Source organism: Salvelinus fontinalis, chromosome 18 (assembly GCF_029448725.1).
Source record: "Salvelinus fontinalis isolate EN_2023a chromosome 18, ASM2944872v1, whole genome shotgun sequence".
NCBI lineage: Eukaryota > Metazoa > Chordata > Actinopteri > Salmoniformes > Salmonidae > Salvelinus > Salvelinus fontinalis.
In genome coordinates this window covers 11,762,059-11,788,178 of record NC_074682.1, presented here as the reverse complement: position 1 = coordinate 11,788,178, position 26,120 = coordinate 11,762,059, and the positions used below count along the sequence as shown (strand labels likewise).

Below are 26,120 nucleotides of genomic sequence, written 5' to 3'. Positions count from 1 at the left end.
AAGCGACAGTGACAGACTCAGCCGGATCAAAGCGGTTCCATTTGTGGAGTGGTAATCTCTTCCCTGGGTCTCCTAAGTGTCGGTGCCTGAACTCTCTGACCTCTGGATGGTCCTGCCCTTGGCTGCCTCTCACAGAGCCTTGGCCTGATGAAGGCAGAGGGGCTGCTGCCGCTCTTCATCATTCCTGCCACAGCCAGGGTTTGCCAATTTAAGACAATCAGCCCTGCAGATTCTGAAACATCTGGATCATTAGCATAGGGTCAAATGGCGTTCGTCCGGCGTCTGGCTGCATCCTAGCCCTGCTTCATCATCCTATTGTAAGGATGCAGTGGATCACTGCCACTGAGCCACAGGTTAGAACCAGCTACAGACACACAGTGAGAGACCATGCAGGGGAAAGTCTGCTAGTTGTATTTCAGGGTACTGTGGCGTGTGTTTTCAATGTAATTGGTTGTAGAACAATTTAGAGATTCGTATTTTCAATGGTACATAAAGATAATGAGAATAGTGTGTTAATTTGATCTAGGAGAGGGTTGGTCGCCCTGCTATCTCGTTTAAAGTGGAAAATGACTCATTAGCGGGACGTGACCCACCTTTCTCATTTCAATTAGCTCCAGAGCCACTGTGGCATTTGGTAGTTTCAGGTAATAAAGCAGCAGTGAGCTATAAGTGCTGATACTACGTCTCATCTCACAGATCAGGGTCTTAGTTACCACTAGGCTGAGGCTCCAGTCAGTGACTTGCTGCAGCGTATCGCCTTGTCTCTGTGAAGGGCATTCCTGCTGCTCCTCAAACCCTCCGAGGTCTGGGAGGTATTTATTACAGCAGGGTGGGCGTGTGAGCAACACACACACACACACACACACACACACACACACACAGTGGAGATTCCTCTCTTTCTTCTGTGGGTCTTTCTCCCCCACCATAGTGCAGTGTCAGTCCTTTACAGGGGGCTTGTTTTGCATGGCTGCCTGCCTTCACCTATCTATGCCTGTAACTTTAGGCCCCTCTTCTGCTGCTATTTTAAGCCAGAGAGGGCATCGAGCCCAGCGAGAGAGGGGCTGTTTGTGTGCAAATCAAGGCGGATACAAAGGGCCGAGGATAGGCTAGGACGGTTGGCATGATGACACAGGGCTGGTTGTTTACGGCAGAGGCTCCGCCTGGGGGAGGAGGGTTTACTAGCCTGCAGTCAGAATTCCTCCTGAGCCATTCCCCCATTTGGCTGGCAGTTGTGAAAACAATTCTCCCTCTAGCATTTAACTCTGAGTCAGCTCTATGGGCAGCAGGGAGAGTGAATGTGCTAACTTGCAGGGGTGGTGGGATATCTATTTTATTTTAACAGGTAAGTTGACTGAACACATTCTCATTTACAGCAACGACCTGGGGAATAGTTACAGGGGAGAAGGATGAATGAGCCAATTTTAAACTAGGGATGATTAGGTGACCATGATGGTATGAAGGCCAGATTGGGAATTTAGCCAGGACACTGGGGTTAACACCCCTACTCTTACGATAAGTGCCATTGGATCTTTAGCAACCACAGAGAGTCAGGACACCCGTTTAACCTCCCATCCGAAAGACTACACAGGGCAATGTCCCCAATCACTGCCCTGGGGCATTGGTATCTTTTTCTTTTTTTTTCTTTTTTTGTAAAGACAGAGGAAAGGGCGCCTCCTACTGGCCCTCCAACTCTACTTCCAGCAGCACTTCCTGTGTGCTGTCCTGGGATCGGGATTATGGAGTGTGTGTCAGACAGCCTTGTGTGGTATTGTGAACCATCTCTGCAACAAAATGTGGCACAGCGTTGACTACCAGTATGTGGATTTAAGGCCAGGCTGAGTCAGTCAAACCTACCTGTTTTTCTAGTATCCTCTAAAACGGGAAGCATCCATATGTTTTGAAAGTACCTAAAACCAGTCAGACGTTTACCTGTTTACTACAGGGAATATGATACTAATTTAATACAGTATGTCTAGCTAGCTGCCAGACATTTTGTGTCATTTTTTTTTTTAATGCTCACCAACCTCATTGTTTAAGTGTAATTTCAAAATGTGTGTAGTTGGACTAAACCCTGCCTGTCTTATCTTCTTCCAGGCCTCACTGAGAGACCGCTAGACAGCTGAGCTGGGGGAGCCTTGCCCTCAGCCTCCACTCACCTCACCTGGCCTGCTTTCCACCCATCAACACCCCCCCGCCCCCCCCCAGCCTAGCCCAGCCTGTCGTCGCTATGACGTCGGAGCTGGAGAGTAGTCTGACCTCCATGGATTGGCTGCCTCAGCTGACCATGCGGGCTGCCATCCAGAAGGCGGATGCCCAGGGGGGCCACGGGGGGCAGGGCATGGGCAAGAAGAACGCCATGCTGGACCCCAACACCACGCTGGACCAGGAGGAAGTCCAGCAGCACAAAGACGGCAAGCCGCCCTACAGCTACGCCAGCCTCATCACCTTCGCCATCAACAGCTCGCCAAAGAAGAAGATGACCCTGAGCGAGATCTACCAGTGGATCTGTGACAACTTCCCCTACTACAGGGAGGCAGGCAGCGGCTGGAAGGTACGTACTGTAAGAGGACAGACAGACAAGCTGGAGTAGAACGGATGTCAATTCCCAGCTGATGACATCACCCGGTGTGTGGTTTTGGAATGCTATCGAGTTAGTTTTGTAGACATCGAGTTCGTCGTAAAAGCTCAACGTCATTCATAACAAGCACCACACTGTAATTTCCCTAAAGCTCAAAGCGTGCTGTACATCTTTTGAATAAAAAAAGATAAAAATAGGAGCAGCCCTGCGAGAACTGTGAAGAGTAAAATTCTGGATTAATATTCAGAGATGTCCCTATCTGAGCAAACAAAGACTAAATAACTCATTCATGGGTGTGGTATTATTCATTGCAGATGCCTTGATAGGGAGAAGGCCGTTGTGTAGGAGAGAGCCAGTGCTGTGTCATCATCTCAAGGAGCACATGATATACACAGATGAAGCTATGCTGATTGCCTTTTAAAGAGCCCAGATGGAAAGTGATACAAGAATGAGTTTTCCAATCAGTAGACATTTATAGGAAGTAGGATGTGCGGCACTGGTTTATTGCAGTCAGACATGATGTATGCAGCCCATTTCCTGTGTGCGTCTATGTGGGGAGGGGATAAAGTATCCAGCATTAAATGGGTTGATTTGGCTTCGGTTGATATGCAATGTCTTAGATTTTAGATTGAGATTTTAGTGGGATCCCCATTAGCCGACGCCATTGGCTAGTCTTCCTGTGGTCCGGCGCAAAAAACAAATGTATTAGACAAAAATACTTTACTACATTTGTCTTAACTAGGTTTTTTTTAAGGTAATTTTGCTGTTTGCTTGTGTCATTTGAGATTAATATGGGGGGGGTTCGAAGGTGACGAATGGAATTGTTTTAAGATGGTCATACTATGGATCATTTATCTTTTTTATTCTGAATTTTAGGGCCCCTTTATATATAACAATTATTTATAACAATTATTTGATAAAATATTGAATTTTACTTTTACTCGTATAGCCCATTGAATATCATGTTCAAAATGGCAAACAATGTATCATAAGAAACAAGGTTTTGAGGTGTTTGCCCTATATCTAGGAGATATAAGAAAGCTCAGGAAATATATATGGGATGCTCTTTTTATGTATCTGTGACCAAGACTCCTCTGTACTCCCAGTCATGAGAAATCCATAGATTAGGGCCTAATTTATTTATTTCATTTAACTCATTTCCCTTTATGAACTAACTCAGTAAATTCTTTGAAATTGTTGCATAATTATATATTTCTTTTAATGAAATTGTTTCGTATAGATTTGTTTAGGTGAAATAATGAATATTTATGCTACCTCCAACTTCCATTATGTTCATATTCAGATAGCCATTTCCAACTAGGCCTACTATCCCTTCCTATACCTTAGATGACAACATTGACGTTGTGGCAGATTGTAACCAATGCCAGCCATAATTAGCTATATAGGCTTTAAAGCCTTGGCTACAGGTTAAACAATTTACAGCTTTGATTTCCCTACCATCATAAGTCAAGGGGGTAAATAACAGTGGTTTCCTTTGAAAGTAGGAAAATGGGATCTTTCCAAAAATGCCAGATGTATTACTGTACTCCTAATATTCAACAAGTAGCATTTGTTCTTCCCATAGGAAAAAAGCAACCACAACTCTCATTTGCGGACTGCGGCAACACCGATGAGTGACTAACAGCACACATGGGAAAATAGAGCTTCTGATGTGATCAAAGCAAACATAGCCTACATGAAAGTACGAGAGAGCGTAAACATTGTTTCTTGTTGAGGTTAGTTGCAAGTCAAGTGTCCTGGCTTTGCATCAGTTTAAAAGATTGACAAGTGACTGAAGTGACCACCTGGGAGCTGTGAGGGAGAGCCGGGCAGATCAGCTCAATCAGACCACACGACTGAAAGATACCAATGCATTGCATGAAATATTGTACATGTTTAGGATTTGACCAAACAGATGAAATAGAGCTTCATGTCAAATTAAATGTCCGTTAGGCTCACGTGGAATTCTCGTCTCGTCACATTTGTCAACTAAAATTTGTAAAAGTTATTGTTTTTTTTTCGGGGCATCTCGTTATCGTTAGTTTTAGTTAGGAAAAATAGGTATTTGACGAGTTTGTCAGTTATTGGCGACGAAATGAACACTCAGTCAATCTCCCCTCTACTTTGAGCCAAGAGAGACTGACATGCTTAATGTTGACATTGCAGAGGTTACTAAGGAATAGTGGATTGTGGGCTGGGTGGTAGCCTAGCGGTTAAGAGGTTGGGCCAGTAACCAAAAGGTTGCTGGTTTGAGTCCCGAGCTGACTAGGTTCAAATCTGTCTGTGCCCTTGAGAAAAGCACTTAATCCTAATTGCTCTGGATAAGAGCGTCTGCTAAATGACAAACAAAACAAATTGTTAGCCTACACAGTTTGAACATATGTAAAAAGCACTGTAAGGTGGTGAAATGTATTTAGTTTGACTATTGAGGCTGTGATGTGAAGAATGTGGTGTCACTGCATGTGTTGCGGTCTGTTCATTCATGATTTACATTTTCAAAGACAATGTCTTTTTAGATGATGGTGAAACATGGAAATCACAGGAGCAACAGCGTTTAATTCAATTAGCTGATTGTCCTGGGAATGCAACCTACTATGATATGTATGCACCTAATATAACTTCTTTTCGAACGCTTTTACAACACGGAAGCCAAACGTGAAAACTATGGATACGACTTCCGTGCTCAAGCATTATCATAATTCATATGCGCGTCACTAGAAATCCCTACATTAGCACATTTCTGTTAGCCGAAAACATCCTGACAAAATACAACATATATTACTGGGCCTTATGCGCCTGAACCTTGTAAACTGCTAAGAAAAACAACCTGTAACTGATATTAATGGTTGCCCAATCAGGCAGTCTAGATGCAGTTCTTTTGAAATGAATACCGGGATGCATTCTTAAACACCAGGCATCTGAGCAGTTATTCAAATTGCATAGGCTATTCACTGCCGTTTCCAGCCTAGACTTTTCTACTCACTTGAAAACAATAACATTCTTCATTGCATGGTATATTTTCCAGCTGCGTACCCCTGGACTGGTAAGGAGCGCACTCAGCGCAGCCTCTGGAGGCACATCATGTAGCTACCTATGATTTCGTTATCTGTTTTATTTCGCTGTGTAAGTTGACTGGATATATTCACTGCGGTATTAAGCCTAACATTGAGCTTATATGAATTATGGTCTAATATGTATACACTTCTACTTAGGCTGTAGGTTACATTTCGAGCCTGCCTTTGTTCTGTTGCACAATTACGCACCTGGCCTCTCCGCTGCCACGGCTATTTCTGGGGTCCCACGAAAAGATAAACTACAAAAGCTTGTTGGACACTTGTTTCAAATTTAGTTTTTTGCCTAATAGCCTATTGGAGGAGAGATTTGCGCTTGTTTACTGAATGTAAAATGGGCTACAGCATTAAGAACGGGCAGGGAGATGCAAAGGGGAAGTCAATAGTACGCCTACTATAGGAAACTATCTTAACACTCATAAAATACACAGTATGAGTGGCATGCTATGGTACCTTGTCCTTCTAAACTGTCAAGAATATACCAAAACTCATCCAAATGGTTGCTTCGTCACTGCAGTTTACAACCTATGGACAATAATTGTGTATTCACTAGAGGACAATAATAAATTCCTCGTAGCCCAGGTATAGCAGTTGTGTAAAAACATAGCCCTATGCATAATCACTAGTGGAACTTTGCGTTCCCAGGGACCACAGATTTTAGCCTGGAGGAACTCACTACAGATCTCAACTTTTTTTTTTTTTGCACTTTGACGGGTAAATATTGCCCTAATATATTTAGCTAATGAATGGCCTAATATAGGTAACTAATATTTCGTTTCTTACCTCAGCTACACATCACACGCCTGTTACAGCTGTTCCCGTGCTCAACAGGCTCTAGGCTACGCAAGCCTCTCCGATTAATATGCCAGTCCTCTCTTCGTGAAATCCCATGAAGCTATAGGCTACCAAGCTATAGGACATTTAAAAAAAAAATACTTTTTTGATATACTAAGCCTAATGGCCTATTTGGGGAAAGAAGCAGGCTTACTTTTCTAATTTGCTGAATGTAAAACAGGCCTACAGCATAGAAAATGCATGTCGGGGAAAGTTGAGGACAAAGTGCATTGGTGTGATCACTTTTGGCCGGCTATGATAACACTGTTGCATAGCCTAGATGACTACAGTGAAAGACCCAGAGGAATTGACAACCGTTAGAAAAATGGAAATCACTTGCAATCCACTTGGGCAATGACATGCTGTAAAGTTTAGCCCAGCCTAAATAGCGTTTTATGTTGAATTGCTACATTAAAAAAAATGTTTTAATACAAGTTAGTATAAATATTAGTTTTCCTTAGGCCTACATGTACATTGAAGTATTATTTTCAGTTGTCACTGTGATAAACACGCACTGAATGGTCTGAACCAGTATCTGTGTGTTAAATGTTATGAATGGTCTTGTTACCACCTTTTTAATCGGCAACATGTAATAGGATGTGTTGATCAGTCGACCGGTGCAGGACTGTAGAACGATAAACTTTCTTGCGGATGCTTACCAACGTTTTCTAGTCCTGTAGCCTATAGTTTATCATCGTTGTTTTTATAGTTATTGGCTTGATGGCCCTTAAAACCTCTTAAGGATCAGACCCTTTTTTCAATTTTCACCTAAAAATGACAGCCAAATCTAACTGCCTGTATCTCAGGACCTGAAGCAAGGAAATGTAAATTCAAAAACAAAAAAAGAAATGTCCTCTCACTGTCAACGGTGTTTATTTTCAGCAAACTTAACATGTGTAAATATTTGTATGAACATAAGATTCAACAACTGAAATATAAACTGAACAGGTTCCACAGACATGTGACTAACAGAAATGGAATAATGTGTCTCTGATTTTGACCCCCTCTCTGTTCAAAAGTCTCAATCTGGTGTGCCACCAGCTGCGTTAAGTACTGCAGTGCATCTCCTCCTCAAGCACTGCACCAGATTTACCAGTTCTTGCTGTGAGATGTTACCCCACTCTTCCACCAAGGCACCTGCGAGTTCCCGGACATTTCTGGGGGGAATGGCCCTAGCCCTCACCCTCCGATCCAACAGTTCCCAGACGTGCTCAATGGGATTGAGATCCGGGCTCTTCGCTGGCCATGGCAGAACACTGACATTCCTGTCTTGCAGGAAATCACAAACAGAACGAGCAGTACGGCTGGTGGCATTGTTATGCTGGAGGGTCATGTCAGGATGAGCTTGCAGGAAGGGTTCCACATGAGGGAGGAGGATGTCTTCCCTGTACACCACAGCGTTGATTGCCTGCAATGACAACAAGCTGAGTCCGACCATCACCCCTGGTGAGACAAAACCTGCTACTCGTCAGTGAAGAGCACTTTTTGCCAGTCCTGTCTGGTCCAGCAACGGTGGGTTTGTGCCAATAGGTGACGTTGTTGCCGGTAATGTCTGGTGAGGACCTGCCTTACAGGCCCTACAAGCCCTCAGTCCAGCATCTTTCACGCCGTTGCGGACATGCTGAGTACTGATGAGGGATTGTGCGTTCCTGGTGTAACTTGGGCTGTTGCCATCCTGTACCTGTCCCGCAGGTGTGATGTTTGGATGTACCAATCCTGTGCAAGTGTTAAACGTGGTCTGCAACTGTGAGGACGATCAGCTGTCCGTCCCGTTTCCCTGTAGCGCTGTCTTAGGCGTCTCACAGTGCGGACATTGCAATTTATTGCCCTGACCACATCTGCCTCCTTGCAGCATGCCTAAGGCACGTTCACGCAGATGAGCAGGGACCCTGGGCATCTTTCTTTTGGTGTTTTTCCAGAGTCAGTAGAAAGGCCTCTAGTGTCCTAAGTTTTCTTAACTGTGACATTAATTGCCTACTGTCTGTAAGCTGTTAGTGTCTTATTGCCCGTTCCACAGGTGCATGTTCATTAATTATGGTTAATTGAACAAGCATGGGAAACAGTGTTTAAACCCTTTACAATGAAGACCTGTGAAGTTATCTGGAAGGCAGGGTCCTGAAAGGGACGTTTTCTTTTTTTGCTGAGTTTATATTCTTGATACCATTTGTAAGGAAACACTGAAGTTTGTGGAAATGTGAAATGAATGTAGGAGAATATAACACATTAGATCTGGTAAAAGATAATACAAACAAAAATACATGCGTTTTCAATTTTGTGTTTCATCTTTGAAATGCAAGCGAAAGGCCATTATCACTTAGGAGTCTAGGTGTGATTTAGGCCACTAGATGCCAGTAGTGTATGTACAAAGTTTTAGACTGAGCCAATGAACCACTGCATTACTGTTCAAAATGTATCAACTCAGCCCAAACGTGCCGACTTGGTCAATTGATACATTTTCAAGTACATAACTAAAGAGAACATATAGAAATGATATGGTAATAACAAAAAATATGTTTTACACACTCCACAGAATGTCATAAATGATGGCTTCCCTACAGAAAAGCCACTAACCTTCACACATCTAGATGGGAGCAGACACAGCAGGGGTTCAAACTGTAGAACCCAGTGCCTACGTTTTGAATATAAAAATGTATTTTATCAAACAAAACAATGCAACATTTCATCTCTGGGACCCTCAGGATGACATATCAGCAAGATTACTGAATGTAAGTACATTATTTACCTTCCGATGTGAATGTATCAAACCAGTTGCCATGATAAAATATTTTGCTGTGCGTTCTCAAACAACGGCATGGTATTTTTTTTCACTGTAATAGCTACTGTTAATTGGACACTGCAGTTAGATTAACATGAATGTAAGCTTTCTGCCCATATAAGACATGTCTATGTCCTGGGAAATGTTCTTGTTACTTACGTCATGCTAATCACATTAACGCATGTTAGCTCAACCGACCCGCGGGGCAAACACCAATCCTGTACAGGTTTTCACTCTTACACAATATAACTGCTCGTAGATATAGCTAACATTAGCAAACTTTAATTAAATACATATACAATTTTACTTGTTTACTTGACTTTAATACTCTATAAATTGACTCCTTCAAAAAAAAATGGACTCTAGCAAGTTTTCCAGGAGGGGACTGCAGTAGGTAAGGAAGGTGTAAGTCAAATCCTTCACTTCCATTGTCTGTGCACATAGCAACGTTCGTAAATGGGGATAGCGTGTGTCTAGTTCCTTTCGTGTTTGTGTGAGAGAGGGGTTGATGTGAGCATGTCTGGGCGGGGTGAATGTAGGTCGGATGCAGTCATCACTCCGCTATTCCCCTGGAGAGATGTTGGCGGGCTGCAAGAATTTAGGAGCCAGAGCACGCACGCGTCTGCTCTGTATGATAATGCGGGCTGTGCCTCTGAGATGAGACCGGGCTAATCCAGGCATTTAATCATCTCCATAGAACTCCATTAGCCCACGCTTTTAAGAAATATCAATAAGTGCTGTCAATAGGAACAGCTAATTCATCAAGGTCAAAAAATATGAGCGTGGCCGTTTTTGAAGGAGCGAATAAGCACACAGCGTCGACGAGCAGGCAATTAAACAGAGGCTTTCTTAAACCCTCTCCAGATTTCTAAAGCACTTTTGGGTACATATTTGCACTCCTAAGCGATGCAGAAGAGTTATAAAAAGTGACCTTATTTGTTATAGGCCTGTGCTGTAGGTCACACTATTAGCTGACAAGAACAATGTTTGAATGTTTGGGGTATAGCTAGTACTTGGAGAAACACACTGGCTAGTCCTGATTTATGTTGGCCCAGTATACCTGCTACATGGATACTTGCTTAAGGTTATTTCATCCTTTCTATAGTCCCCCCCTCATCCCATAGCATATATTTGTACCAACATCACCGAGCATGTTACATGGAGAATCATTTATTTATATGTATGTATGTGTGTGTGTGTATATGTAGTGATTCTTGTATTCTATAACAGACCCGTCTGTGTTATCCCCTGTTCCCTCTAGTCCAATTCAATCTTGCTGCTCAAACTAATCCATTCCAGTCTGTCATTGCCGTGTAGGATATGTGGAGCTGGCCCTAATGACTTTCTACAGATTAAAAGGCAAATCGGAGTGATCTGGTCTCTCCCAGGTTAGGATGTCCTGCTTCGCCTGTCCAAAGCTCTTGATGCTGCTGATGACTTCTTTTTTCTCTTTTTTCTCAAGACGTTTTGGCTGTGGGTCAGTTTCTAATGTTATGAGTTTCACACTGGCTGGCTCCTGCCTGAGCCACCGCTAATGAATTTAAAGCGATCAATTTCTACCTGACCTGCTTGGGTCTCATACCTTCGGCCCTGCAGTGACTTGTTCTCTCCTCAGACCACACAGCCTATAGGCTACTGCTGAAATGCATTAGTGTAGGATCCTTTTGTTTTGTGAAACGTTCCGTGTAAACCTCAGTGTTAAGTTATTAAATGTATAGACACTAGAAGATTACCGGGCACCCAGTCCATGCAAAAGCTCATGTTATCTGCAGAGATCTGAAATCTCTGTTTACAAAACAGGTCTATAATCCCGCTTCAAACCGGCCATCTAATCTGATCAGGCCCTCTGAAAACGTGTGGCCGGCCGGCCGGTCGGGCCTTGGCAGATGTGCGCACCGCTAATGAATTTAAAGCGATCCAAGTTCTACCTGACCTGCTTGGGTCTCATACCTCGGCCCTGCAGTGACCTTGTTCTCTCCTCAGGCCACACAGCCTATAGGCTACTGCTGAAATGCGGTAGTGTGGGATTCTTCGACGTGTGACACGTTCAGTATAAACCTAAGTGTTAAGGTAAATGTATAGACGCTAGAGCACCCACAGATGACGCCAGCGGAACCCCTGTTCGGCCCGCTCCAACTCCGGGAAACCAACTCTTTAGGGCTCTCGGATGGAACACACCCACGCACGCATGTACACCCAATCCAATAGTTGCTGACTGTGGAGCCGCCCACCTCCGTCTCAAATCTTTCTTCCTACACCTTATGTCGTCCAGTGCAGGCAGAAACTATTTCCCTGCTGCGTTTCTCGCAGGTGAAGGATGCCAAAGAAAACGTGGCGCAATTCTCAACCAGGTTTGAAATGTTTGCTCTTGAACTTTAACTGTTGAGGAGATTGTTGCGACTGGTGTGATTTCCCCCCCCCCCCCCATGTTTTCCACACCTGCCTGAAGTCAAACTGGCAAATAATGGCTGCTGATTGCCCTACAAGCACCATCTCCCTACTGCATGTCCACATGTCCTCACAGCTACTGTGTCATGTTGATTAAGAAACGGCTCCAGTGTCTAGGAGGCTATAAATCGGCCAGTCTGCAGACTAGAGATGGGGTACGGCGCTGCCTTCTGCAGGGGCCCTGGACAGACCTAGCCTCTTTGATCTCATTATAAAATGCAAATGCGCTGCACCCTAAAGGGATCAAAGGTTCCCCTTCCCATTGGATGGCGCAAGCTTAATAATAGCAGCCTGGAGCGGTTTCTGTTTTTTAAGAAGTGATTTGGGGAGCTGCCGTTCCTCCGGGACATTATTTACTTTGGAGATAATGTTGCTGCTCACTAACGTAGTGACTGACTGCAGCAAAGAAATCCCAGGCAGCTCCTGTTGCCTATTTTAAATGTGATCAGTCAGGTAAGCGTGTTTTGCGCTTCTCTCTGCCCCTGCTATCTCCCACCTCAAGCTTGGGTTTCAGGGCGTGGAATGTGAAAGTGTAAAATTGCTTCAACGGTAGACTCTGTGATACCTCCATCTACTTCTCCATTACCCCGCTAAGCAAGCAGTTACATTTGAAATGCTTTGCAGATATTCAATAATTCATCAGCTGAGATACATGTTTAGAGTAACTAATGCTTATTTTCCCCGGCCCCCGAAAATACGACCATTTTAGAACACTGTCTTATCATGCTGTATCAAAGGCACTGACAGTGCAAAGTGAGAGCCCTGTTTTTTGAGATGCATGTGGGATTATTTTTAGCAACTCCGTCTCTCCCCAGATTGTTGTTAATTGTAGATGCAGCAGAAGTGGCTGTGTGGAGGCCCGGTGCCGACTGTGTTGGTGGTGGGAGTGGTAGTGATTCATTCGGCAGCCGGTTTGATCCTGCTGTGTGGCGGGTTCCCGTGTCAGGAAGCTCCTGCCTGGCTGCCCGCCCACCAGGCTCACCTTTCCTCCCCCCACCGCCTCCCCACTGCTCACACTCTGCCCCTTGGAGTGGGCGGGGAGGACATGCTGGCTGGCATGCCTCGCATCCATTTGGCAGGAGCTGTTGTCCCCACACCCCGTTGAGTGAGGAGTCGACTACATTGAGGAACATGAAAGGGCTCGGGGCTCTGGAGTTGTCTCTTGTGGCCCATATGTACTGATTTTGGCTCCGTTTTTATGTAACCGTGTCTTTTCCCAGCTCATGACCATGACTTTCCATTCCATACAAGCAAATCTTAGCCTAAATATTAGCGTCTTTTTTTTTTTTTTGTACTGTTTTTCCTTTCCCTGCTGAGCAACACATTTTGCCATCCGTCATTAGTCACGAATTGATCGCCGAAGCTCCCTCGACTGTGATAATGAAATCTGTTTAAAGTCAATACCTGACTTGCTGCCTGACTGAGACCCCAGTAGTAGTAGTAGTACTGCTGGTGTGCTGTTTATTTCTCCACTGATGGTGTTGGACAGTGATCCACTGTTGAGTTCTGGATGGGGTGCATACTTGCTGAGTCACTGCTCCTGGCCTTTCTGAAAAGCAGTGCGTCTCGGTTTGTGTTATGGGGGCATGTTGCTCAGCCACTGAGTGCTACGACGACACTAAAGCAGTGAGGGAGCAGAATGGGCTCAGTAGCTGGGGGTAGGGTTTGGGCTGATACACTCAGCAATGCAGTGAGACGTTGAAACACAGGGATGAATTTGGATTCGCTGAGATTTATATGTGCGTATTTAATAACTGAGGAAAGGGGGTGGTTCTGTATTTTATGACTTTTCCAGATCTGTTCGCTTATGTGGCGACTGAGATCATCACCTCCAATGGGCTGTGCCCATGCTTTGTCTCAGATCTGAGGCTGGAAATCGAGACAATTTGGGAGGGGAGGGGGGGTGAAATCACCCTAGCTACAGAGTTATGAACTGCAAGGAATTTTAGGCAAAAAAACGACTCGTAACTAGAAGAACCTGAGAACTAGCTAATTATTTTTCTAAAGGGAAAACGGATGGGGAGTGTGAGAATCCTTCAGTCATCCTTTTGTACCCAATCAGATTTGAATTTGGGTATTTTTATTTCATTTTTAGATGTGATGTTCTGAGGTGGTGTGTCCATTTTGGCCATATGGGTGTTCCTGTCATTGTAGCAAGGGCAGCGAGCATCTAACAGTCCAAAGTGCAGGACTCTGTGGTTTGCGCAGTCATTTGACATCGTCATCATTTTAATCCTCTATTTAAAGCCTTACACAAAATGAAAGCGGTTGTCTGAGGGTGGTGCTAAACCATCTGACATAAAAATAAAAGGGGTAAAGTTTCATGGAAAAAGCTTTAAATAAAGGTTAAAATCATGCATGTCACATGATTGCGCGAACACAGGGCCCTAGTATGAGATGGTGAAAGCTTTACCATGGCTTCAGTATAAGACTGAATCCCAATCATGAAAGCCTCTGCTTTGCTGGTCTCGTTTTAATTGAAAGCTTAAGCTAGACGTTTGAATTCAATTCCTACTCATGGCCTTTCGGTGTTAGGTCAGTCTGAGCCTAAGCATGGCCTCTCATAGGTACTGTGATTTCTCCTGGAAAGAGGGGGGGGGGGTGGAGAGAGGGGGGATAGACAGAGTGGTGGAGAGAGGCGCTGAGCCATGATGAATTCTACATGCTATAAATAGAGCCAAGTCCTTGGAATCCGCCTTTAACTCTGAATCTTCCCTGTTAAATCCACCTAAGCTGGGCTAGGCCGGCTACTGCTGCCGCCGCTGGCTTCTGCTATATAAAAACTATTATTTTCACAAATCCTCCAGAAAACATGAACGATCAAACAAAACAATCAATGCTCTCGTGTTTTTAATAAAGTGTGTGTGACGGATTTCTTCCCTTCTCTCAGTCTCCAGGTCTTAGTTTGTAATTTCATTAATAATATTCATAATTGAGGTAGTCTGTTCTCCTTGTAGATCGTTTGCCTCCTGTGAAGCTCGCTGCTAATTTGTCAGCTGTTCTCCCGTGCTGTTTTGTTTTCCTTTTTGGAAAAAAAAATGAAAAAATCTCCAGCCAGGACTAATTATTAGAACCTGTGGGAAGGTCCTGGGGAACATATGACTGACTGGGGATCATGCCGGAGTTCTGGAAGCTGGCTGAGGTAAGCTCTTCCCTGAGCATATACTGTTAAACCTGGAGGTTTATCTGAGCTAACTAGCCTATACAGCCACACTGCAGGTCACCGTCATCTGATAGGAATAAAAAGCAGAGGTAACAAGCCTAATGATTGGCATGTTTATCTAATCAGCATGGGTAGTAATTATAGTGAAGGTTCCTGGCTTATTTAATTTCGTCTTTTGTTATAATGCGTCCTTTAGCCTCCATGGTAATTACGTAACCCTGATCACCTCTTCGGTCATTGTCCCAGCGCTAATAACCTCACACTGCCGCTTGCGGTCGCCGCTTTCTGCAATGGCATGAATGTGGTGTGAATGCCAAGATATCGCCATGTGCAAAGCATAACGTGGCTACAAATGGATTATTTTAATGTTGTCATTGCCACAAATCTGATAGCTTTTGTACGCCTCTCTCTGTAAACCTTGCTCACGTCAGGACGGTCTCCGAGTGAGAAACTTGAACCCCGTGCCTGCGTGTCCTCATTTTGGGGTCGGTGCTCGACGGAGAGGGGGACAGTGACACAGCTGTGGCGGCAGAGCGGAACCAGTGATGGATGACATGTCAGAATGGGCTGCTCAGCCTTCCCTCCACTCCTATTGACAGCCACGACTCTCCCATCCAGCATCAGCGTGGCTAATCGCAGGTCACTGCACCCACGGATATGACACATGAATATTGCTGGTTGTAATTGCTCGTTTGTCAATGTCACTGTTTTCATTGCCAGTTTTCTGCTGTTAATTTATCGAATGAAAGTCCCAATTGACAAACATCAAAGAAGTGGGCTAAGTCAATTTGCTATGAGGCAGAGGCTGTGTAAGCTGCAGTAGAACACCAATGTGGCTCACAGCGGCACAGTTTGACTATGCTAACTAGTCGCCGGTGTTGAGACAGGATTGTACTCTGTTATCTTAGCAGTGACCAGGAAGAATGGAAACCAACGTTTTAACAAGTGTTTATTGTTACCTTGTGGTTTTGCGCAGGCTCTATCTAGATGCTGGGAGTTTTGTCCTAGTGTAAATGAGGCTCAGTGTGGGAGATGGTGTGTGTGTGTGTGTGTGAATGCTCAGAGCAATTGTTAGCCCCGGCTCTGAGCCCTGCAGCCGCAAGGCCACAGCCCTCTTCCCCCCCCCAGTTAATTGCCTCTGCATTAGCCCATTGATGTGGTCGTGTAGAGGGATGAACGGGTTCTCCGAGGTGTCTGGCCTCTCTTGACCACTGCCATGTATTATTTATGGGTCAGCGAGTCTTTCTGCTCAACATTAACTTGGCTAATGGGCTGTATAGGAGGTCTGTTGCTGCCTTTTAAATCAGTAGCAAGTCCAATAGAATTCGGGAAAGTTCTGGTTTGGTCTGAAGGTCGAAGCTAAGGCAACACTTCAAATTTTGAAAGGCTATTTTTCTGTTCCTCTGTACGTTCCTGTAAGATTGAATAGTGCACCCTGAGGACAGGTTAACATGGGAGATCTACCTCGGATACGGGGTTGAGTCATGCTCTGTCTGCCTGTGATGCAAAGGCATGACGTGCTTGGTTGCCCCATTATGAACTTCTTTGATTCTGTATAGGTTAATCTGAGGTAAGATAGTTTCTCTGTCCTATTGGGGAATTGTTTGTATATCCAGAGGCTTTAGATCGCATGTCTCAAAGTCATTTCACGGAGGGCAGCGTGTCTGCAGGTTTTCTCTCCTCCCTTGTGCTTGATTGACAAATTAAGGTCTCTAATTAATAAGGAACTTCCCTCATTTGGTTATCTAGGTCTTAATTGAAAGGAAGAACCAGCAGATAGTGGGCTGGGCGATAAATGGCCAAAATATTTTTTAACATTTTTGATTATCTATGTTTTTATATAATAGTTCTAAATTTGCTCTATGAGAAGTGCAAAACCCTGGGGTGGCAACCAATGACTTATATAAACCCTGGATTGCTGATGATATGTGTTGGCCAGTGAGAGGCTTTGAAGCCACCGGTCGGCCATATTGGCACTTCCTTGTAGGAGCAGGCCTACATCAGCACTGGTATCAATCAGGCTGTATTAGCTAGCTACTTTTTTGCTCTGACTCTGTACATTTATTAGCTAACTAGTGATTAGCGGCTAACACTATTTATTTTAGCCACAACTACCTAAGAAAACACAAACTAGCTTTTTGCAGACAGTAAGACGCACAAACTAATAATCTAATCATAGAATGCTGTGGTTTTATATATTAAGAAGCAAAGTGGAAAGCAGCATCGTTTTCATCAACATCTTGTTGCCAGCTGCTGCATTGATCGTGCAGACTAAAGTCGGGTGAAGTGGGCGAGCAACAACAACTGTGCTCCTTGAGTGACGGGTTGGGGCTTGGTGAGCGGCGGAGAGGGACGACTCACTCAAGTAGCATAGTAAACTATAAAAACGGACGTTACGCAAGGCCGAGTGGCGTATCACATTTAACAAACCAAACATTGAAATACAGTTATACAAGGTAAAGTAAAAACCCAAGACGGTCCGTGCAGCAATACGTGTGTGTGTGTGTAGTCAAATATTGTATACAGCCCAGCCCTACACTAGGCCCTCCATGGAATGAGTTTGACGCCCCCAGCTTTGGATGGAGGTAAATGTGGACGTTAAGACCCCTGGTCTATTTGTGATCCCTTCATTTATCTGTGTCTTTTCACTGCTTGTTCTCTAAGAGCGACGGGAGAAGAACGCAACCTGTATTTCCACTGAGAATATTATTTTCTTGCTATTCATTAAACAACCAAACTTCCAAAGGTAGTCAGTTTGCATTCACCAGGCATAGTGAATATATGATGCCTCCAGAGAACTCCAGCACGTTTCTGATGAGATCGTCCCAATCGCAAAACGTACTTCCTCCTGCCTTTAGTGGTGCTCAATCATGGCTGGCAAGTCATTTCCGTCTCTCTGACATTGAATACTAAATTCAAATGCCTTATTTCAGTCTCATATTATTCCACTTTGACCTTCTCGCTACGTTAGATGTGATTTAAAAAAAACAACAACATATTTTTATCTTTCTTCCGTCCCAGAGACATTTTGCTGTTCTCAGGCTTTTTTTTAAAGTCGACAAATTTGACTCTGCCAAGAATGGTAGACCTAAAGAATGAATGCATGTTGCCTACAGTTAGCTTTATATGCTTTGATTGTTGTGGAGTATAAGCTCTGTAAATTCAATGGAAGCAAATTACAGGTCAATGTCTTTTCGTTTCTCTGCCAGACTTCATGACACAAAACGACCACATTATTTTCCCACATCCTTCAATTGTCTTTACGAATTGAGTCAAAGCGGCAGGATCAAGACACAATGTAACCTAAAACATGTCATCTACCCCTCAATATTATGCTCTCTACCTCCAAAAAGGGTAAATGCATTTAGTTTTGGTGACATGGGCTATGTTATACAGCATTATTGTGGTCTTTTAAAGAACGTGTTTTTATTAGACCCAAAAAATCTCCCAGACAGGTAACCACATTTTACATATGTCTATTTTCTATCCACGGCTTACAAGGCTAGAGACTGACACAAGGCCATATAAATCAGAATTTATACCCAATACGTCTTTGTAGCATTTTAATTCGTTCTACTCTTAAGTGGGCCGTTGGCACTACTAGGTACCGAAGAAGCTGTGTGAGTGTGAGCACTATAGGGGGCTGCTGTGAGCAGCTATTGTTAGTGGAAGGATACTATCGGACGCTCTACTGCCTGATAATTAAGTGGCGTGCTGACAAACGGCTTTCATCAGATCTCTCATGTGGAACTGAGAGCATGCGAAGGCTTTCAGGGAGGATAAACTGGAGGACGTCACTTTGCCTCCAATCTCTCATGGCCTTGTGCTGCCTCCGCAGAGAGGGAGGGGAGAGCCATGTATTTGCACAGAAGCACGAAAGTGCAAGCTTGCATCCGTCAGAATGGAACAGACCCAATTTACAGCCAGGCTTATTGTGTGCTTCTCTCTTATGGCAAATATTGCGAATTCAGAACAGTTTTTTGCGACGTTATGTCAAATGGTGAATGCAATGTGTGAGGATCGTTTTCCCTTCTGAAAACCTGTCAATTGTCTTTTGTTTTCTCTTGGAGTTTCACAGTTCGGGGATCAAGTCGGAGTGGAAGTGCAATTGGCCCTCATCTAGATGATGCAGATCTTGTTTATAGACCCATTTCCTTTGTCTGCCAATCAGTTCAGTGAGACCTTCAGTTCAATTTGAATATCACCAGACTGGTAAGATGAGCCAAAGAGACAGACAGCCTGGGCAATGAAGCAAATAGTAGGCTAAGCCTATATGTCCACTACTTTTTTTTCAACACTTCTGGACCAACCGAATCAGGCCAAAAATAAAACAATTTGAAAGGCCCTAGTTATGAGTGGATCTGGTCTGGAGACTGTGGAAAGCCCTTTGACTGTGTGTGCTTTGCTCTCAGCACCAGGCGAGAGAGCTCTCCCTGAAGGACTATGATTAAAAGGGTTCAGACGCGTGGCTCAGATCTTTTGTCATTGTGTTGACCTGTCATTGTGTTAAATTTAAGTGAATCTTTCCCCCGTAGCCTTTCCAATATATTCGCAGCAGCCAACCTGGCTACCAATTTTGAAATGGAAGCGTTGAAAAATCTCATGTTGCACTGAAGAGTCAGGGCTGTAACCTTGAATGCGTCCAGGAAATAATGCAGGAGAGTTTTTCTTTTTTTCGCAGACTGAGCTCAAGGTTACCCAAGAAAGCAGGTAAAGATGTGGGTGTGAGCGAGGTTGAGCTCAGAACACTATCTTTGCGGTGCTTTTGGTCTCCAATACCCTCCTACTCTGCTGAAAAGGGAATATCTGCTGAAAAGGGAATATCCTTAGTTCAGCTTTCATAAACTTCTGTGCCACTCCGGAGAATAGGAGTTTTGTCTGTGCCTAAACTGAATGTGGGTGTAAGTATCCTTGGATTACTTTCAAAGTAACTCTTCAGATGAAGATGGATGTCTTTAGGATTACACTCTCTATGACTAACTGAAAAGCCAGAATATGGGGAATATTCTGTTTCGAATAGCAGAGTATCAGTGCAATTTGGATAGACCGTGACTGACTGGCGTGAGTCGGCTCAGCCAGTGAGTGTCCGTTTCTCTCTCTGCATCTTGTTGTCCCCTGCATACCTGCCTGGGAGGGGCTCTGTGTGTCCCACACCTATTTTCATTCCCAGTGATGTCTCCTCTTCACAGCCAGCCACGCACTAAGCAGGGGTGGGTAATAATTTTGTCTGGAAGGCTTCACAAATGTAATTTTGGACTTATTTATTTATATCTGTTTTATTATGATATAAAAAAAAAATTTGACAATCAGTTTGCGGGCCAGAAAAGGTGCAGTTATTTCAAAGTTTATACCTAGGTCCGTATTTAATTGGCCGACGGGCCGGTTCCAGACCGTGGGCCGTATTCTGCTCACCCCTGCACTAAAGTGTAGTTAATATAGGCTAGTAGCTCTCTAAACCTTGCAAGCGAGGCTTAACAACTCCATACCCACCTGATGGACAGGAACCAGCCCGTCTGTCATCTGCCTATTACCTAACATGACCCAAGGCATATGTATAGGAAGATGTACACTAGCCTATACAGAAGTGAATCTAAGCTCTGTATGGAATGAAATGACCTTAGCAGGCAACTCCCACCATGGTTATCCAGTGGGTGTAGACGGCACAGCTTCACCTGAGGTTAAAACTTGCGTGGGTTGCCTTTTATTGTACTGGATCTGAAGCTCTTCAGAACCAAATGGTAAGGAGAAACCTTTCTAAATAGTCGGTACGTTTTTAAAAGCTTTATCTGATTTAAGCAAATAGTTTATTGTACAGTAGAAACAGGAGTTATCACTGTGGCTATTTTGAGCACTAATTTCTTTGCCGGCATGCATGCATCTTATCTTTTTTTTATTCCGTATGGAAGCATTTATCGCTTTCATAATTTAAATATTCATGTGAAGTATGGGTTTAATTTAACCATTTTAAATAGAATTTTCAGATTGTGTAATCTCACTTTGCAGAGGACAAGATTTTGGGGGTTTAGATTAGGCCTACTTCAACATGTTACACACAGGCTAGATAGGATCTTCATCACAAACTGTACGTTTCGTGATCGACATGTTTTTCTATTTTTACTGTTCTCTCCGTCTTAATTCACATGGCCTCAACTTGCATGCTTGGTCAACATTTTTAAAACGTTTATTTTTCCATAGATCCTTTATGTTTTACCAAAATCAACTATATGTAAGCTACTGAGCTCCGTGATTAAAACTTGTTTGGGATAGGGGGCAGCATTTTCACTTTTGGATGAATAGCATGCCCAGAGTGAACTGCCTCCTACTCAGTCCCAGATGCTATTATATGCATATTATTTTTGGTATTGGATAGAAAACACTCTGAAGTTTCTAAAACTGTTTGAATGATGTCTGTCAGTATAACAGAACTCATATGGCAGGCAAAAACCTGAGAAAAAATCCAAACAGGAAGTGGGAAATCTGAGGTTTGTAGGTTTTGAACTCACCCCTATCGAATACACAGTGGGATATGGGTTATTTTTCACTTCCTAAGGCTACCACAAGATGTCATCCGTCTTCAGAACGTGGTTTCAGGCTTCTCATGTGAAGGGGGGCCGGATGGGAGCTGTTTTACTAAGGGGTCTGCCTACAGCCTCGTTCTCAGTCATGCGCTTTCACTTGAGAGGTTGCTCTCATTCCGGTGCATTTCTACTGACAATGGAATTCTCAGGTTGGAGCATTATTGAACTTTTATGATAACATCCTGAAGATTCATTCTATACTTAGTTTGACAAGTTTCTTCGACCTGTAATATAACTTTTGAACGTTTCGTCCGAATGGACCAGATCGCGCTTTTGGATTGTTTACCAAACACCCTAACAAAAGAAGCTATTTGACATAAATGATGGACATTATCGAACAACAAGCATTTATTGTGGAACTGCGATTCCTGGGAGTGCATTCGGATGAAGATCATCAAAGATAAGTGAATATTTCTAATGATATTTATGAATAATGTTGACTACCCAACATGGCGGATATTTCTCTGGCTGGTTTGAGCTCTGAGCGCCGTTCTCAGATTATGCTTTTTCCGTAAAGTTTTTTTGAAATCTGACAGCGGTTGCATTAAGGGGAAGTGTATCTAAAGTTTCATGTATAATAGCTTAATTTTCATCAACATTTATTATGAGTATTTCTGTGAATTCATGTGGCTCTCAGCAACATCACTGCATGTTTTGGAACTATTGAATCTAACACGCCAATGTAAAATAAGATTTTGGGATTTAAATATGAACTTTACCAAACAAAACATACATGTATTGTGTAACATGAAGTCCTATGAGTGTCATCTGATGAAGATCATCAAAGGTTAGTGATTCATTTTATCTCTTTGTGCTTTTTGTGACTCCTCTCTTTGGCGGGAATAATGGCTGGGTTTCTGTGACTCGGTGGTGACCTAAAGCATTTAAAAAAAAAAAAATGTAAAGCATTTTTGAAATCAGACACTGGCAGGATTAACGAGAATTCGATCTTTAAAATGGTGCCTAACACTTGTATGTTTGAGAAATTAGATTTATGAGATTTCTGTTGATTTGTATTTGGCGCCCTGCAATTTTATTGGCTGTTGGCGAGGGGTTCCGCTAGCGGGGGGTTCGAACTGCTCTTTTGTGGGAAAGGTTATTGTACCTTTTTTCTATTTTTTTTTTGTTTTGTTTTTTGTTTTCTCCCCAATTTGGTGGTATCCGATTGGTTACAGTCTTGTCTAACGCTGCAACTCCTGTACGGACTCGGGAGAGGCGAAGGTCGAGAGTCGTGTGTCCTCAAACACAACCTAACCAAGCTGCACTGCTTCTTGACACAATGCCCACTTAACCCGGAAGCCAGCCGCTCCAATATGTCGGAGGGAACACTGTACACCTGGTCGACCGTGTCAGCGTGCACTGCGCCTGGGGCCACAGGACTATCGTACCATTTCTACTGATCTGCGTGCCAGTTAGGATGTTCATGGAACAGTTTCATTTATCTTCATATCTCAATATCAATGTCATGTGGTTAATCAAAATTCTTTCTAAATGAAAATTATACAAATCTAAAGTTAACTTCTATTGCCAGTATGTAGAAATTTCCTACATAAAGCCAACAAATAACATTGCAGCCCATAAGTAAAAATGCTGATTTAAAAAAAAAAAAAATCCTATAAATCACATTGGATACCCATGGCCTGCCTGCAAGGAACTTGAAACATTGTATCAACTATTAACTTTGTCCAGCCTGGAGTTTGTGCTAGCTAACTTGCAGCATTGTATAAAATATTCTTGCCCCTCAGTTTCCTGTGCCAGTGAGCTCCTGACAGACATGGCTGTAGGCTATTCACGTAATTTCCTTATTCAAGATTTTAAACTTTTTTTGGGGTAACTATATGATTGGGGCGGCAGGTAGCCTACTGGTTAGAGTTGGGCCAGTGATCGAATCTCCGAGCTGACAAGGTAAAAATCTGTCGTTATGTGCCTGTACAAGGCAGTTAACCCACTGTTTCTAGGCCGTCATTGTAAATAAGAATTTGTTCTTAATCAACTTACCTAGTTAAATTAAATGCATTTTATTTATTTTTTATGATTCCATATGTGTTATTTCATAGTTTTGATTAGAGGTTGACCGTTTAATCGGCATTGGCTGATTTTAATTAGGGACGATTTTTTCAAGTTTTCATAATCGGTAATTGGCCTTTTTGAATGTCGATTTATGGACGATTTACATTGCAATCCATGAGGAACCTGCGTGGCATGCTGACCACCTGTTATGCGAATGTGTCTGCCATGCAAGTGCAGCGTCAAATGGACTTTGTGGCTGCATGGAGCCAAGGTAAGTTGCTAGCTAGGATAACTTATCCTATAAAAAACAATCAATCTTCACATAATCACTAGTTAACTACACATGGTTGATGATATTACTAGGTTAACTAGCTTGTCCTGCGTTGCATATAATCAAAGCGGTGCCTGTTAATTTATCATCGGATCACAGCCTACTTCAACTTCGCCAAAAGGGTGATTTAACAAAAGCACATAGCTGAAAAAAAGCACAATCTTTGCACAAATGTACCTAACCATAAACATCAATGCCTTTCTTAAAATCCAAACACATAAGTATATATTTAGTTAAAAGAAATTCATGTTAGCAGGCAATAGTAACTAGGGAAATTGTCACTTTTCTTGCGTTCAGTGCAATCAGTCAGGGCATATGCAACAGTTTGGGCCGACTGGCTCGATGTGAACTAATTTGCGAGAATTTTACATAATTATGAAATGACATTGAAGGTTGTGCAATGTAACAGCAATATTTAAACTTTGGGTTGCCACCCTTTCGATAAAATACAGAACGGTTCTGTATTTCACTGAAAGAATAAACGTTTTGTTTTCGAAATTATAGTTTCCAGATTTGATCATATTAATGACCAAAGGCTCGTATTTCTGTATTTATTATAATTAAGTCTGATTTGATTGAGCGGTGGTATGCAGCAGCAGGTTCGTAAGCATTCCTTCAAACAGCACTTTCCTGTGTTTGCCAGCAGCTCTTAGCAATGCTTGAAGCACAGCGCTGTTTATGACTTCAAGCCTATCAACTCCTGAGATTAGGCTGGCAATACTAGTGCCTATAAGAACATCCAATAGTCAAAGGTATATGAAATACAAATGGTATAGAGGAAAATAGTTGATGCGTCATAGTTACTATAATAACTACAACCTTAAACTTGAACTGGGAATATTGAAACACCAGCTTTCATATGTTCTCATGTTCTGAGCAAGGAACTTAAACGTTTTACATGGCACATATTGCTCTTTTTTTTTCTTCTTTTTTTGCATTATTTAAACCGAATTGACATGTTTCATTATTTGAGACTAAATATATTTCATGTATTATATTAAGTGTTCATTCAGTATAGTTGTAATTGTCATTATTACAAGTATATAAAAATCATCCGATTTTTAATCGGTATCGGCTTTTTTTGGTCCGCCAATAATCGGTATCGCCGTTGAAAAATCATAATCGGTCGACCTCTAGTTTTGATGGCTTCAACCCTGGAATTAGGTGTCCAAACTTTTGACCGGTTCTGTATGTGTATAGTTATATCTATTTGCAGTGGCTCGACAAAAAAATAAATCATCTGTCGACCAACAGCCTATCGACCAGACAATTGACTAGTCGACTAAATGGAGTCAGGCCAAGTAGGGTTTTTAAATGTATTAGTTTTTACCTCGGCGTGTGTTTTGCTGCAGCAAGCAACCGTTGATGTTTTATTAAAACCACATACAAGGAGTCAAGATCAGAGACTAAGGGGTTTAAAGCCTAGCATGCCAAGACTGCTACAAGATACCAAGGGAAGCAGATTATATGCCTTTGAAGCCTGTAAACAATCAAGTTGAAAATCGTTGCGGTTGACTTCATGGCTCTTCAAGTGTGGGCTACGGGTCTCAGTACTTTGGTTGTGAGAGATTTTCGGTGTGTGCTGTACGTCGAGCCTGTGCTTGACTGTGCGTCTACTCAGTTGGTGTGCGTGGGGTTGTGGGAGGACTGTGTTAGGCGGGAGGAGGGGGAGTGGAGGAATGCGTGTGTGTTTGCGCACGCTGTGGCGTTCGTCTTCCCACATCCACAACAAATAGACAGCAAAGGTGCTACATTCCTTAGCCCCTGTGGAGATCTCTGAAGCTGAGGTCAGGTTTATGTTTTGTGTAGAATGTGTGTAACAACAATGCAAACTAATCTACTGTACCAATGCTTTATCCTCGCTGCTGGTTGGTTACTTCCTTTGTTGTATCATAGCTGTGCTGTGTTTCAGTCCTCTCTCGCTCGCTCTCTTTCTGTCCTCTCTCACAGAATGCTGCTGCAGGCCTTATCTGAAAGATCACATCCCTTTCTGTATAACAAGACTAGATCTGATGTATGCACCTCAGTGGCTTAACTCTTTTTGTCTGCCTCAGTCATTCACATGGAGTTTTTCCCACAGGTCATTTAAAGGTCACGCTATCCTTGTACTATTTGCTTTTGACTGCACAGGCCTGTATTCTATTTTTTATTTATTTGTTACATGCATGTTTAAGATGCTCTTAAAAGCCTTGTGGTGCTGTCTGTCTTTAATTGTTAATGTTGAGAAGAGATGTTGGGAATGTAAAGTGAACTTGTGGGTACGTTGTTGGTGTTATTATTGGGGAACAGTGTCATAAGAAACGGTGCAACTTCAGTACAACACTTCTGGGT

General features: G+C 43.0%; 1 protein-coding gene across 1 annotated transcript in view; it reads left to right on the top strand.

The window, feature by feature from the left end:
* LOC129814974 (forkhead box protein J3-like) overlaps window positions 1–26,120 on the top strand; it is an 82,005-nt gene that overhangs the window by 23,196 nt on the left and 32,689 nt on the right. Inside the window, exon 2 of the mRNA XM_055868166.1 lies at window positions 2,095–2,551. Coding sequence (XP_055724141.1) covers window positions 2,228–2,551 — 324 coding nt within the window. The 5' untranslated portion in view covers window positions 2,095–2,227. The remainder of the gene's footprint in view (window positions 1–2,094; window positions 2,552–26,120) is intronic.